The sequence below is a fragment of the Typopeltis vanoorti genome, chromosome 5, assembly GCF_054136105.1.
Source record: "Typopeltis vanoorti isolate ZY-2024b chromosome 5, IOZ_Tvanoo_1.0, whole genome shotgun sequence".
NCBI classification, from domain to species: Eukaryota; Metazoa; Arthropoda; class Arachnida; order Uropygi; family Thelyphonidae; genus Typopeltis; species Typopeltis vanoorti.
This window is the reverse complement of record NC_143553.1, coordinates 75,121,713-75,138,406: the sequence shown is the minus strand read 5'-3', so window position 1 is coordinate 75,138,406 and position 16,694 is coordinate 75,121,713. Positions and strand designations below refer to the sequence as shown.

At 34.8% G+C, this 16,694-nt stretch overlaps 1 protein-coding gene across 1 annotated transcript in view; it reads right to left on the bottom strand.

The window, feature by feature from the left end:
• The window catches only part of LOC150106544 (uncharacterized), a 103,822-nt gene that overhangs the window by 8,171 nt on the left and 78,957 nt on the right, over nucleotides 1-16,694 (bottom strand). The window contains exons 4-5 of the mRNA XM_090393430.1: nucleotides 14,308-14,511; nucleotides 3,270-3,606 (exon numbers count right to left, since the gene is read on the bottom strand). Coding sequence (XP_090249556.1) covers nucleotides 3,270-3,606; nucleotides 14,308-14,511 — 541 coding nt within the window. The remainder of the gene's footprint in view (nucleotides 1-3,269; nucleotides 3,607-14,307; nucleotides 14,512-16,694) is intronic.

Here is a 16,694-nt window from a genome sequence, read left to right as displayed (position 1 = left end):
ATTTGAAGCAACAAAAGGGACAACATGTTGAAATTATATATTACAATACTCTGACTTATTAGTGGAATTTGAAGTTGTCTGTACAAGAAGTTGAGTTTTACTTCCAACTGAATGATGTTTTGAAATGATATTAGTAATTCTGCTCTAGCTGGATGAAATTTAACGAAATTTTATAGTTAATATTATATTAAAATTTGTCAGTTTTGATTTCAGTCTGACTATTGTTGTTGTTGTTGTCTAGAGATAAATCACTATGAACATGATGAAACAGTATGTATACTTACAGAAACTTTGTTCTAAAATACAACAAAATAATTATTACGTCTCAATGACTACTTACATATATTGTCTGTAACTTGAGTAATATTAAGTATTGTTACCAAACCCTTTAAACAATAATTTGCAAGAAAAGTACTTTTTCGAAAAATTATCGATGAAATTGTTGGAAGTTTTCCACTTGGTTATACTAAAAAAGATATCAAGAAATTATATACTTAGTTTAATCCTTTATCCAAGTTTACGTAAGCAAACAAAGTTGGATAAAGGATTAAACAAAGTATATAATTTCTTGATATATTTAATTTATAATATAACCATGTGGAAAACTTCCAACAACTATCTCTCATCCAAAGTATTTTAATAATAAGGTGCGACATCTTTTGGCTACTCGTATATAAAAATGACTTTGGCATTACGTCAACCTTAGTATCACCTCTGGGTCTGGCTCCCACTGACGAGACCTCAAAGGTTGAAACCAGTCTGGGTAGCGACCCTTCCAATAATGCATAGCATTATACATACCCGTAAGGATATGTGTTTTGCATTATGGGATACTAAGGCAGGTGATGTAAAGTCATTAGCTTCTGTATACGAGTTTCCCCAGTCCTGATTCAGACTCAAACTTTGTTTGCTTACACTTGGATAAAGGATTAAACCAAGTATATAATTTCTTGATATCTTTAATTTATCAATGAAATGTTTGTTTCAATCAACTACATTTGCGACGAATTGTCATAAGATGAACTGTGGTTCAAAAAATTGTTTATTCAATAAATTACCTTTTTGATGAATCATTTATTCAACGAATTGCTTTTCACTTTATTGCCATTCAGTAAACTGTCTTCCGATTAACTCACGGAACCTCCACAGTGGGATTTGAACCTATGAAGTGTTGGTTGGAGACAGGTATGCTAACACTCGGCCAACCAGGCTGGCAGTATGCATATATAATTTCATTTCTGGATCTATAATTTCATTGATACCACTTGTTTGATGTGACTTTTACATACCTTCCTTGAGCCATTTCCCCTCCTCTCTCTCTCTCTCTCTCTCTTTCTCTCTCATTACCCATCCTGGAACCCCCTTTCTTAACCCAAATGGTTCCCCTTTCACAGACACAATACTTAGTCTTTATTTGAGTTGTAAGTCAGCAGTTAGAATTGAAGTACAGGAAGATGGTTTAATGTTAAATCTGGTGTCAGACAAGGATATATATTATCCCCTCTTATTATCTATATGGATCGCAATATGAAGGAAAGTGGTATTAAACTGATTTCAAAATTGGAGATGTTAATCTCAGCTTTTTGCTTTATCCGCTACAAGTATGCAAGATTCCTGACTAAATTCAATAACTTTTGTATTAGATATGGTATGAAGGTCGGGGCCGGTTTTATCATTAGGCGAACCTAGGCAATCACCTAGGCACGCTAAGTTTCGGGGCACCAGATTTTGCTACATAGTTCGGGGGAAAAATATACAGAGACAATGTACAGGGGTGCCTAAATTTTCTTTGCCTAGGGGCATCAGATACTCTCTCAGACCAGCATTGATGAAAGTCGGCAATAACAAGACAAAGAAAATAGGCAGAAGCATTGAAAATATCAACTGCATTGTGAATGAAGAACCTGTCAACACTTCAGCTATTTAGGCATGATCATTAGTGAAGATGGTAAATTAAATATGGAAATAAACAACAGCATCAACAAAGCTGGTATGGTAGGAAATCAACTGAATAAATTTATGTGGAATAAGAGAGAAATTAGTCAAAACACTAAATTAGCTGTATATACAAGGCCGTGTTCAAACCAATTATAACTTATGGATCTGAGAGCTGGGTCAGAAGTGAAACACTTGACCAAAGACTAGAGACTGCAGATATGAGAGTCCTGAGGAAGATTAGAGATGTGAACAAATGGCATCAATGAGAATATCATATTAAAAACGACGATGTTAGGTAAGAACTTGACATTGTCACCATTCAGGAACGTGTTAGCAAACCTAAGCTCAGGTGGTATGGTCACTTAAACTGAATGGGAGAGGAAAGATTAGCAAAACAGGTGTTCTCTACCAGGTCGGCAGGAAAAAGATCCAAAGGAAGGCCAAGATATAGGTAGATTGATATGGTAAGAAGTGCCTTAGAAGATAGAAATATAAGATCTGACAATGTTGGAGTTATGACAGGTAACAGACTGAATTGGAGGAAAATTGTATATAGGAAGTTAGTAATGATGTAAATTTTTCATGTAGTACCATCATATCCTGTACACCTCTTGAGGGTACATGCCAGGAATTTGATGATAAAATGTTTTCAAGAGCAGGAAGCTATTGAATTACATAGCTTAATATTCTATAATTATTTCACCAAAAATATTTACATAAAAATTCATTAATTGTATTTTTTAATCTACTGAGGGCCAAAGAATTTGCACTGAGATTCCGAATTAACATTTTTCTGTATTACAAATTGGATGGGAATGCATTTGCAGTATTCTATATTTATTCCTAATCATAACATTCTGTTTCTCTCCATTTATAAAAATAAAAAGATGAAATTGTTTCTCCTTGATGGTAACAGGAATGTAGCTGATTAATGCATATTTGTCTAAAACAGTAAACTTCATAAGTTTATTAACAAGCTTATATTATTATTGACCTCCAAGGAATCAAGACCTCTAGAACTGACTTCAGTTGCCTTTCTTCAGTCTCATTTGCTTAGTGCGAGTACCTGCATGCATATCATTGTTTTGTGATCCCTGAAGATGGCAGTATAACATTGCCAAAATACAGAAAGGTGTTGATTAAAGATTTTAATTAATATTCTAATATATGTTTTCATTTCCTGAAAAATTAAAAACTGTGTATAAATACAAAGTAAAAGAAACTGTTAATGATTTGGGGACACATTTTGACATGTGATCTGATACTTTTATGATAAGCAATCATTAAAAAAAACATATAGAAAACAAATATGAATAACAAAAATGATGTACCTTTACTACACTGAATTGAACAGTAAATGAGTCCTCTTCGTGGTAGAAAAGGTCTCCCAAGGAGAGGTGCACGGCACCGATGACACAAAAAGCATGTCTCTGTTGCATGCCAATGTTGTCCCTCATGAGACATTTGACCTTGGTCAACTCCTATAGGTTCCCCACATGTATCACAATACTCTGCAAACATTGCATCAAAGCAATGGAGGCAATAAGGCTTTCCATCTCTCATGATGTACCTTTGACCACCAAGTTGCCGATCACATTCAAAACAACAGAAATGTTTCATATGCCATGCACGGCCTTCAGCTTCTGTGCACTCATCAGCAAAGATAATCTGAAATGAATGTTGGTGAAATTAATGAAATTCTTTGTGAAATATTTTCAATATAAGAAAATGTGTTTATGAAAACTCAAACTTCCCAATTTAACATCATATTAAGACAAAAATTATGAAACAAGAATACAAAATAACATGCATTTGCAAGAAGTGTTTCAATTACTACAAATATATAGAGCTCTTGGCCATGATTTTTAAGATACTTTTTAAAAGAGGAGAGGGATAAGTTTGCACAACAGCACTCACTACATTTGAGAAAGCTACATGTTACTTTTGTAGCATACAAAGGAAATAAACATAACTTACCTTTAGTCAATTTCATTATGATAGACAGAAAATGAGGAGAGGAAACAAGAAAGGAAATAAAACATGGAAAATAGTAATGTATAGAGTATTAAAACGAATAAATACTCTTCTTCCTCGTGTCTTATCCCATCTATTTGGGGGTAGGTCTTTTTACATGATGTGACTTTACACAAGCGATCCCAACAGACTTGTCACAGAGCCTGACGGGGGGGTGTCTGTAGAAGTGTGTGTTCATGGGGAGAGTTTGCCTGTTCTGAGGGATGAAAAACCCAAGTTTCTGGGAGAAAAAGCCTTCCACCTCCATATGAGACCGGCTAACTCACCTTTAGTCAAAAGAAACTAGATAAAGGTTCCTCATGTCATGGACAGGAATCGAACCCAGTCTTTCTGACCTGGACTACTCCATCACACGTAACTTGCTGGTATCATTCAGAAAGCCAGTCACCAATCCATCTAACCAATCTACTGTCCATTCCCATTCACTGCAACTTATACAGCAAGCTATCAATGATCAATCCTTGTTTTTCCTACACCACTTGCCTGATTTCACTGTTCATCCATTTAAATCCTACTTTATTTATTTGCTTAACTCTTTGTATGTATACAGTTGTGCACTACTTATGTCAGATGCTGCCTAATCAGTTCTCATGCTATGTCATCTTTTCTGCACAGCTCATCAACCCAAGGTTGACAGAGCTTCTCAACATCACCTATCTTGTAATTTCACACACATCCTTTTTTTTTGACATTTGGCAGTAAACTTTTCCTGTTTAACCACCTCTCAAAATCAGTACCCTATGATCAGAGCATATGGTTTGCTACCAGTTGCCTTGATATTTCATGATGTTAAAGAACAATCACTATAGGGATTTGTGAGTATCGCTTGACTAATCATCTACTGCAAGATATGAGGGTAGTCTGAAAAGTTCTCAGCCCTAACAATGAAAAAAAACAAATTTATGATTTCAAAATTATTTTTATTTTTCAACATAATCTCCCTTAAGACTATACATTTATTCCAGTGATGCTCCAGCACCATTATCCCATCCCTGTAGTGGTTGTTAGTAAGATCTGCAAAATGCCCCTCTATAGTTGCAATCACCTCTTGATTTAAAGAAAAAATGCTGACCAGCAAGGAAGATTTTTAGTTTTACTAATACATTTATTCCAGCGATGCTCCAGCACCATTATCCTGTCCCTGTAGTGGTTCTCAGTAAGATCTGCAAAATACCCCTCTACAGCTGCATTCACCTCTTGATTTGAAGAAAATTGCTGACCAGCAAGTCAGAGGGAGCCAAATCTGGCTCCCTCTGACTTGCTGGTCAGAAGGATGTTCCAACAATTCATAGTGCAGATCCCTTAATTTTCCCATTGCCAAAACACCTTTGTGGGCAGGTGCATTGTCCTGATGAAAGATGATTTTTTTCTTCTGCAAACAGTCTTTTCCCACGAACTTTTTCGTCTGGTTAAAAGATCAGAATTGTTTTACTCTTTTCAAGATAATTAATAAAAAAAATGCATTTAGCATCCCAAAACACCGATGCAATGATCTTTCCTGCTGATGGAACTGACTTTGTCTTCTTGGGCACTGAACAACTGGCTTCTGTCCACTCTTTTGACTGCTGTTTGGATTCTGGTGTGTAATGGTGAATCACAAATCTCATCCATAGTAATAAATCAAAATCACAAAATCAGATTTATTCCTGTCAAAACACTGTTCAGAGATTTTCATGCGAGTGCATTTTGATCTGCTGTGAGCAAGCGTGGCACCACAAGCATGCACAAAGCTTTTTCATATGCAATTCTTCATGCAAAATATGTCCTGCATGTTCTTTTGAAATGCTTATAGTCTCAGCAATTTCATGCACTTTGACTCACCATGTCGTGCACCTCAATGATTTCTGGTGTTGTTACACGTTTTAGACATCCTTCACATGGATCATCTTCAAGACTGGTACAGCCATGTTTAAACTCGGTAGCCCATTTCTTAATTGTCAAATGAAGGAGAAGAGTGGCATTGAACCTTCTTTTACAAAGAATTTTATAACCGCTACTCAATTTTATCCATTTCAAGGGATACAGACAACACTTTTGCTTCAGACAGCTGTAAAACAAACTACTTAATAGAATGACTTGCAATTTCACATGGATGCCTATGACAGATGTACTAACTTAAAAAAAAACTTGCCGATAGTGTTGCCATCTATGGTCGATGCCAAGAACTTTTCAGACCACCCTCATACAGTGTCTTGTGCTATATTATGTTATACTGGAACGTATTATACCAAAATTAGGGTGGATACCAGATACTATATTTGTAAGGTTAATTTCATACTTCATGAACAGGTAAAAAACAAATTATATATTTTCTTTTCAAATGTAAGATACTCTATACCACAGAGATGTTCAATTTATCCTGAGAGGATGAACAGCTAGCTAACAATTTTAATGTGATCTTCAATAATATATCAAAAAATCAGTTTCTCTATGTATGTATATAAAGTCAAATTATCATAGATGAGCATATATTCAAAACAGCCACAGCTATGAACTGTAGCTGCTAAAAGTTTCAGCCAGAAAGGCATATTGTTACAGGAGACCTCCAAGGAGTCAGGGACATGTCGAGGGAGGCCACATATCACTCACACCATATCTCATACCTTCTTTTGAATTCATTCACACCATCTGCACTCAAAACCTTCAAAGGCAAGCCATTTTGTTTATTTACAAAATATTAGGAAAGAAAAATCTGCATATCACCCCTTTGACTACATTCATTTCAACTTCCATGGACGTTCTCTCCCAACATTCCATAAAATGAAAAATTCCATCACCTGCTGGTATTTTATGACTCAAAATTTATAGATTTCTATCATATTATTCCTCTATCTCTGGTTTGTAGTCTATAAATTCTCAATCTCTCTTCGTATTCTACAGTCCCAACATCATCTTTAACACTCCCCTTTCCACTGTATCTGCATCACCTCAGAAACCAGCACACAAGATCTGTGCACAACAGTCCAGATGAGATTGTATCCCAGCCTTGTAAAGAGACAAAATAACCTCCTTATTCTTACATGTTAGTGTTCATTTCAGCATTGCAGTTTTCCTCACAGTTGTGTCTGCAATTTTTGTTATTTTGCTATATGATGACCCCCTAGAACTTCAACTTTCTATCTTACTAAGTCTGGTCAGTTTCTTCCAGCATAATCCTAACATTATAATATGCTATTGGACATCTCATAACACCAAAGTGCATGACTTTACATCTACTACATTAAACCAGTTGTCATTTTCACATGGCCACAATTCCAGCTTATCGAAATTGTTCTGCAAGTGTTACATGTCAGTTGCATTCCTGATTACCTTATCTATCTTAGTATCATCAAACAGCTGCAAGTCACTTGTTAAATTCCTTCCAATGTCAATAATATAAAGAGTGAATAACAATGGACCAAGGACTGATTCGTGTGTTATACCATTGGCCATCTCAAATCTTATAGACTCACATCTCCCACATACCACTTTTTTTTTTTTTTATTTGATATCTGAGTAATTTTATGTTTCAGCTGCCTTTCTACTGAAACTAAATTCTTCTTACTGAAACTAAGAATTATAAATTCTTAGTTTCAGTAAGAAGCTTTAGCAAAATCCAAGAATATCATGGTGTATCCATTTCCCTTGTCTAACGTAACCATAAAATTATTATAAAATGTGAGCAAGTTACTCAAACATGACCTTCCCTTAGTAAACCCATGCTATTCATTGCAAATTATAGCTTCTCTGTCAAGCCATTTCTTATGAACTTTTCCAAAATCTTTACTCCAAGATACCGATAGGTCAATAGTTAGACACATCAGTCTTTGCACCACTCCTGTGGAATCTTTCCTATGCTGAGACTCAAGTTATACAGCTATATATATATATATATCTGTATATATATATGGAATATCAGTCCCTATTGCCAAATTCATATTCAGTATATATCCCTATGTTCAGTTCAGCTGAACATGGGGACTGATGGAATATCAGTCCCTATTGCCAAATTCATATTCAGTATATGCAACAGCTAGAGTAATTCCTCCTCATACACCTGAGTTTCTTCCTCCAGTATAGCGGTAGCAATGAGCTCTATGTTCCATAAAGCTGATGACTTTTAGCAAAATAGACGTTAGTTGAACAATCTGTTCAGCATCTACCATCTGCACTGACGACAGTTATTCTTTCACATTCATTCTTCCTCTTACAACATTAGAATTCTTTTGCATTGTCTTTAGCTTGCAGAGCTAGTTGTAACTCTTCTGGCCTGTGTTATTAATTTTCATAACTGGCATCACAGTTATGCATACAGTATTCTTTCATATCTTTTTCTTAGGCATCTCTTGTTTAATAAGACTGGACACCCATTTCACATCACCCTGTTTATTCTTTGAGCTCTAGAGACACATTCTGCTATTGCATTATTGATGTATATTTTAAATACCTCCCATGCACTACTGATATCCTTTCCATCTAGTGACCAATACCATGGGATCAAACTTAGAAATTCTCCTCAGTCGGTCATAATTTTCTGCTTTGAAGTTCATGTTAGCTATCTCCCATGTTAGTACAGCATGATCACTGTCACCAGCTGGAGACAGAACAGTCACATCTTTTACTGAAACTCCCTTTGATGCTATACTCAGGTTCTAATACTTTTTGACCTCAAGTTTTTTCTGTCATATGCTGATTAAGGAGGTTGCCATGCAACATCTCAATAAATTCAGCTTCATTCTTTTCATGAGATTTCACTTCTGCCCAGTCAATCAATGTTCAGATAATTCAAGTCACTGATGATGATTAATCATTTAGTACCCAATAGCAACATCATAGCAACTAAACTAGCATGTCTGTAGAAATACTCTTTGTATTTCATCTTGTTATACTCTGCCTCAAACTCACTGCTACATAGAAAACTGTTTCTAATATTGCAGTCTTAGCTATCCCCCCTAACTGGACTCAAGTCATCCAATATCATTAGCATCACCCCTCCTCTCCTATCTTGTCTGTCCTTCTTCCTAAAAATACTATACCCTTGCCACTCAATACTAGTTAGTACATCTACCTCTGAGAGCCAGGTCTCACAAATGCCTATAATCTGAGGCAACGTATTCACTAAGGCAACAAAACTCAACTCCTTTGTTCATTATATGCTTAGAATTTGTGTACAGACATAAGTTCTTTCTATGCTTTTTTTTTTTTGTATATTCTCCTCTATGGTCTGTCTGCATGATCCAATTGGACAACTTTCAGATTCTTGTTCATATCTAATGCTTCACTTATACAGACATCATTACACATACTTAAGTCTGAGCTCGATGAACACACCATCATCCTTTCATCATAATCACCTCATGATACAAATATAATCATTAATGATTATATTTGTATCATTAATATAGTTGCATAACTTAATCACTCTTATATACAGATTCTCACCATTTCTCCCATCAAAAAATAGTTTCTCTGACAATATTAGGTCTCATACTAATCAATAATTTCTCCAGACTCTTGCTATACCAACAAGTGCAGGCCAAACCCTCAAAAACAACCATTCTTTCTACAGGGTGTTCGGGATAAATTTGACAGTTTCGTAAGGAAAAAGAAAATCTTCTTTGTATCTATTAAATTTAATGAATTGACAAAAAAACATTACAGGCAGAGTTAATTACAATACTATCAACAAGATTTACTCAAAATAACCACCATTAGCATCGATCACAGCTTCAATTCTGCTTCGGAACCTCGAACAAGCTGATGCTACAGTCTCCCTGGGAAGGGCCGCAAAAACTGTTTTAATTTTATCCATTAACTGGGCTTTTGTATTACTGGAAGTGCGATTGGTGTCTTTTTCAACTGCGCCCCATACAAAATAATCCATGGGGTTAAGGTCTGGGGAGTTTGGAGGCCAAACATTTGGACTGGTGAAGTCGTAGAAATTTTCAGACAACCATTTTTGACTTTTCCCAGAGGTGTGGCAAGGGGCCGAATCCTGCTGCCATACATACGGCCTACCATTGGCTACCCTTGTTATCCAGGGCTTGACTACAGTTAGCAACTCCACGAACAAAGCCCGAATTCCAATGCCAGGGTTCTTCAACACCTGTTCCTGCAGATTTGCGAGGAATTCTGCTGTACGAACGCAATCAGATCGTCTGCTAGGGATCTTTCTTCTTGCTACATCCTCGTAGTCACCATTGCAAGTCTCTAGTTCATGCCTGATTGTTTTTACTGTATTCAGGGAGCATTGGGCAGCAGTCGTAATATCCTTATTTTGATGGCAGGCACGAATCATCATGATACAAGTTATTCTCTTCCATGATTCAGGTGGGTTCCAGCTATCCATCCTTTCTGACATCTTGTATATGAATGAAGAAGGGTCCAAACTTTTAAATGAAGAGAAGTGTGTGTTAATACAAGTAACTTACGGAAAAATATAATTAATTATAAATATGTCAAATTTATCCCGAACACCCTGTATATCGACTACGCATCAACTCTTTTTTTTTTTGCTATCATAGCCCTTCTTAATTCTGTGTTGTCATATCTAGGTGATATACTATTTTCACTTCCTCACTCTTACTTTTTCCAGTAGTCCTTTCATATATGATCTCGTACTGTATTTATCACCAGACAAACTGTTTGTTCCTAACAGAACTCTTACTTTTCTTCCTTTCATTTACATTCATAAAATTTTTGATTTTAGCACCAAGAAAACTCAAAGTAGTAACATGGTCATTAATTGCATGTTTCATAATTGAATCTATATCATATAATATCCTCTTTTTTTTAAGTGATTTTACCTACTTGATTATCATTACATAATTTTACCAGATTCAGTGCTTTTTTTTGTTATTGCTTCTCTTTTTGCTGCTTAATGTTCGTGTCTTTCCTGTGTTTATCTAAATCACTTTTCAACTTTTTCCAATTCTCTTGCCATTCATCTAATGATTTGCTTTAGTCTAAATATCTCCAAACTTCATTCATACTCTATATCCTCGTTAATTTCTGAAATAGCATGCTTGTGTTCGGTGGGGAAAGCCACCTTGTTGACAATTTCACTACATTAAATATTATAAATTTACAAAAATCAGTGGTAATATTACTATAAAAATAAATTCTCAGAAAATAAAAAAAAATAAAAAAAAATCGCTATTTCACAGGAGTGTTAAATACACTATTATGTGACACTTCCAAGGAGTCCAAAACTCATTGAGGGAGGGCACCTACTCTAAAAAAACTCTCCTTCCACCACTCAATCCAACTACAGTGAACTGCAGCTACCATCTACTGCCCACTACCACTAGTATTTTCATAAACAATCACAAACATCTGGCAGGATTTGAACTTGCAGCCTTTTGGCTGCAGAGCAGATACGCTAACCATTCAGCCAACCAGGCTGGCAATTATGAAGCAAATGGCCATGGATAGCTCTGTAATCAGCATATCAATACCATATGATGATGCACAATGAAAAGTGGTTCATAAAGCATGAGAAATGGTTAAAACCCATGCGACACAGGCAATGTACAGCTGGTTGCAGAGCAAATAGTTTCTCCACTAAACAGGCTTTGGGAATGTCTTCAGGTGGTATATGACTTTCAAGAGTTCAGCTGAATAAGGTAAAAGCATAATAGATGAGTGAAATTAGGCAAGCAGTGTGGAATGTGGAAAATACATCAGCAAGGAGATATAGGCAACAATCTGCTGCATGTAAAATCATATAAAATGCAAGCTAAAAAAAGTGACAAGCATGGTAAGAAAAGGAAAAGTGTGATATGAGATGAAAATGACAATCAATAAGGAAATTCAAAAGCGTTCTTCCACTGTTTGCCTACACGTGGCAATGCTGTCTATTGATTTTGTGACGTCTTGTATATGGGGTCATAAAAATTGTGTGGTTTGGAATTGTTTAATGAGCTCTTTTTTTCAGTATTTCATTTTAGCATGAATAATGATAATGTACAAGGCAAATACTGAAAAGACTAGAAGTGAATGAACCAGGGTAATGAGCAGACTTAGATGTTAATAATGCTGTAAGGCTAAATGATATATCACCACATTTTTTTGGAGAATGTGCTAAATAGTTGACCGGGACCTTGAACTTTTGTTTTATGAGAGTTTTTGTAATAAAGACAATTCCAAAAGAATGGAAGGAGAGCAAAATAATGCCACCTGCAAAAAAGTGAAGCTAATACAGATGCATATTAGATGCATCTGTATTAGATGCATCCAATTATATTATTGGATGCATCTAATCCAGATACAATACAATTATTGGATGCATCTAATATGATGCATCCAATTATAGTATATTTGAGTTGTGCTTAAGGGTAGTGAAGTGATTTTATTAATAGAATAAAACATAAATAAAAAACAATTGACAGATATAGGATTCTCTAAGATGCTCAGTGTCATTTATAAAGGGTAAGTTTTGATTTAACTCTTTACTTGCATTTGATGAAAAAGTGGTGAATATGCTGGATAAGGATGAGTAAGTACCACTCAGATTGTGGCATTTGCAGCTGGTTTGCATCTCAACTTGAAACCAGCCTAGAATACTTTTTAAAATAATTGAGTATTAATGTCATAGCCATTCTTGATGGACTTAGATCTCCTACTGGAAGGATGAAATAATAATGAGAATGTCATATGTGGTGATTTTTTGGACTTCGTGGTAGTAAGGCTGTTGCATAGCAAATTAGTGTACAATCTAGTAGAATATGGATGGATAATAGGTTAGTCAGGATAGGAGACTGGGTGTCTCCCACTTATACAGCACTCACTTGTATCTTTAAAATATCAATGAGTTGTATATGGATAAGTGGAGGCAACATCCCAGACAAGGAAGATAACCAATGGCATGCTTCAAAGTTCTATATTTGGGGCACTACTGTTCAATTTATATGTTAATGATGTTTCATGTGGATTGATAGAGATATACATTTGTTTGCTGATGATGCAAAGCTGTGGAAAGGTGAATGATACTAATGTCAAGTCCCATCAGGAATAGAACTAGATTTAGCTTTGACAGAGGAATGGGATGGGATTGCTCTTTTAATGTTAATAAGTGCAAGGTGTTGAACTTTGGAGTACAGAAGTGGAATGCTGCATACTGTTTGTAGAACTGTGTTCAGGAGGTGGATGGAATTTGTAATCTGGAAATAATAGTTAGAGGTCTGATATTCAAAAGGTGCATTGCAAAGAATTACGAAGAGAATGCATGCATTGCTGCTATAATAAGGACAGTGACAAATAGAGATAAGGAGATGGTTGTAGCACTGCACAAGATCTTGATTGGACTACATATGAAGACTACTATGTGCAAATTTTATCATCATGTGGTTTTCAGTATGATGAGAAAACTGGAGATTGAATGGGATAATATAAGATTCTAGAATGTTGGCATGGGCAGTGGTTGAGGAAATGCAAACTGCAGAGTTTAGTGGATAGGGAAAAAAGAGGTGATATGTCAGAGATATTTAATTCTACTCTCACCTCCTTATATAACTCGAAGTTATATAAGAAAGCAAGAGTAGATTTTTTATGTGGAGAATGTGGGTGAATGGAATGCTTTGCCAAAAGGAGCTGCGAATATTAAGATTTGAAGAATTTTTACACTCTTAACATTCCCAATGAATGAATGAATATTAAAACATCCATGCGCATGTTAAAACATGTAGTGGCCATCTACCAGATTGCCTGTTACTTCTGTTTGATTTTTTTAATTCCAGTTGCATCAGCATTATCATAGATTTGCAAGCGAACTTCTCATATGAAGCTGAAGAAATATGAAACTAAAAATATAATGTCAAACAATCATCTTTGCTATTCATTGTAAAGTGGTTACAATGAATAGCAACTCTGAAACTAGGGTTTGAAAAAGGTTTCCTATATATAACTCCAAATAGCCATTTATATGTATATTATTTTTAACACAGTAGTAGACAAAAATTAAATTTTGAAACCTTTTGATAAAACATTTTAATTAATTCAATTTTTTTCTATACTTGTACATTTATTATCAGTTTTCTTTGACTATGTCCTTCTCAGTTTTTGATATTGATGATGAGATATCTAAATAAAAATACTGAAATGAAAATCATTTGAATATTTCTATATAAGAAAGTGTAGAATGTGAAGCACATTTCTGCTGTATGTGAACAAGAGATTAAGAAGAGAGAGGGGATGTTTTTTTTTAAACCAATTTTCACTTGTAATCAGGCCCCATATCCACAAAAGGTTGGATACACTCCTCTAGGATATCAAAATTATCCTCAATACTATGAGCATTTTTATTTCAAATAAATTTCATAAAATAATAACAAAAATATTTTGATAAATTGGCCATACTTCATCGCAGGCAGCACAGCGAGGTTTCAAGCTCTCAGCATGGTGACGTCCACAATACAGTTTTCTATCTTTCAAAAAGTAAATGAGGTCCACTAGTAGTTCATGACATATGCAACATACAAAACAGCTTGGATGCCAGCTACTACCAGGTCCAGCACGGGAGGCAAAAATACAGATATCACCACTAGGCAAGGACTCCTCACACTGAAAGAAAAGTATAAGTCATAAAGATTGTAATTAAATTTTAAATGCTCTTTTATTGTATCCTATACAAAGTAAAGTATCCAGCTGAATAAAGATTACTGATAACCCTTATCAATAATTCAGTCTCATGTGTTATTTTTACCATTAGATTTTTTAGCTCCATCATATTAGCTGATGTACTAGGCCAAAATAGGCCTATTCAAGCATTACTTGAAAAGAATACTGAATCAGACAGCACAGATTTTGAAGCATTTCAAACATGCAAACATAAATGTTGAAGATCTGATAGTTTTCTGTATTGAAGTGTAGCAGTTCAATATTAGTATCACAACTGAAAATATGCAGGGAAGGACATGGGAGGGGAGAAGATCCTAAATGAATATTCATCTGTGCTTACAGCTGCATTCAGGAACTAGATAAATTTCATCAGATGATAGTGAAAGTTTTAAAGCTCTCCAAGATTGAAATTCTTTGTAATAAATTTTTGCATTTAAAGTGGTTGGTCCTAATGAGATGAGGACAAATAGAACTAACAGATTCTTAACTATCTTATTATATGTCATTTTCTTGTAGTCCAGCCACACTTATAATCAGCCATACTGTAAAATGGCATAACAAAACTGCTTTAACAAAAAAATCAAGACTGTGCAAATCTATGTGTAGTCTTGATTTTTTTATGAATTATATTTTGAACATGAAAGCTAATTATATATAAAAAATAACATCTTCAAAGTGTTAAGTAGCATGGATAATATCATAGCTTTTAACTTAGCTTTTCTATAGTAGTGTACTATATTTAGAGAAGTCAGGTTATCAGGTCTTAAAATGATAGTCTCCCAGATCTTTAGTAAATTAATGAAACTATACTTATTGAGGTTAGAAGAGTGCTTCATTTAATTAGATTTTAAGAGTTTAATTTATTGTGAATTTAAGTAAAAGTTTTATTATTAGGGACCTACATGGAGTCACAAGTCCATTTTATCTAAGATGAGCCTACCTCTTAACTGTCTATCATATCACTCCTTAAATTCATTCTCCATATAGAAAAGCCACTTCTCACTCTTTATGCACCACTTCCATACACAAATAACTTTGAGGGATTGCCTCTCCTTGCTCCTTCCCCTTGTTCTACCATATTAAAGATCTCACTGGTGTTGATCCTGTAACTACCTCTCAACATTTTAAATGTCTTAATCATATCAGCTCTGTCTTCTATCCATTAACTCTGCAGTCTCATGTCCTCAGTCTTCCTCATAACTAATATTGCACAGTCCTGATATCATTTGTTTTCTGCCCAGTGGCGCACTCTGGATTTAATCTTGGGGGGGGTGGATGAGTTGAATGGATAAAAATATTTTTAATACAATGAATTTGCATTAAAAATATTTTTTTTCCATTCAACTAAAATTTGTTAAATTTTATTCATTCAATAAAATTAATTAAGTGATTATAAAAAATTTATTTAAAGAATAAAATCCAATTTTCTTTTCTTTTTACAAAGCTCTTGAATTATTTCAGTAATGGTTACATTAATCTCTCTGTATATATACAGCAAAGCCAGTCCGTTCAATCATGATTGTGTTCATGGTAGATCTTAAATAGGTTTTTAAAAGGCGTAAGTTAGAAAATGACTTTTCACTGATGCATGTTGTTACCGGAAGTGTTGCAAATATTTTTAATAAGTTATAGATGTTAGGATATATAATTTTGTCACACTTTGAAACTGCATCAACAGCATTTTTGCATGGAGCTATTGCAAATGGTTTGTCAAATTTCTTATACCACAACTTGAATTCGGCGTTCAAAACTGCTGGATTTGTATAAGGCAAATCACCAGCATAAAATTCACACAACTGATGAAAATCTTCCATTGCACTTGCTGTTGGAGCATCTTTTCCATTTGGTAGAAGAGAAAAAAGTTTCAAAATGTTGCAGTGCCGAGTGAAACGTTCCTGAAGTTGAGTCAATATTTGGTCAATAAATAGAATGAAAATAGTTCTTCTAAAATAATCTTCTACAGAATCAGCTGGAACATTGGCTCTTAATGTTTGTTTTGATGTAGTCCTTGGCTTTTTAATGTCAATATTAGAATTATTGGCTTTTATACATGCTTCATCGTAAATATCTTTAAATGAAGAATCTGGTGTTTCACAAATGGTATTTAATTGAGCCACAACATCAAC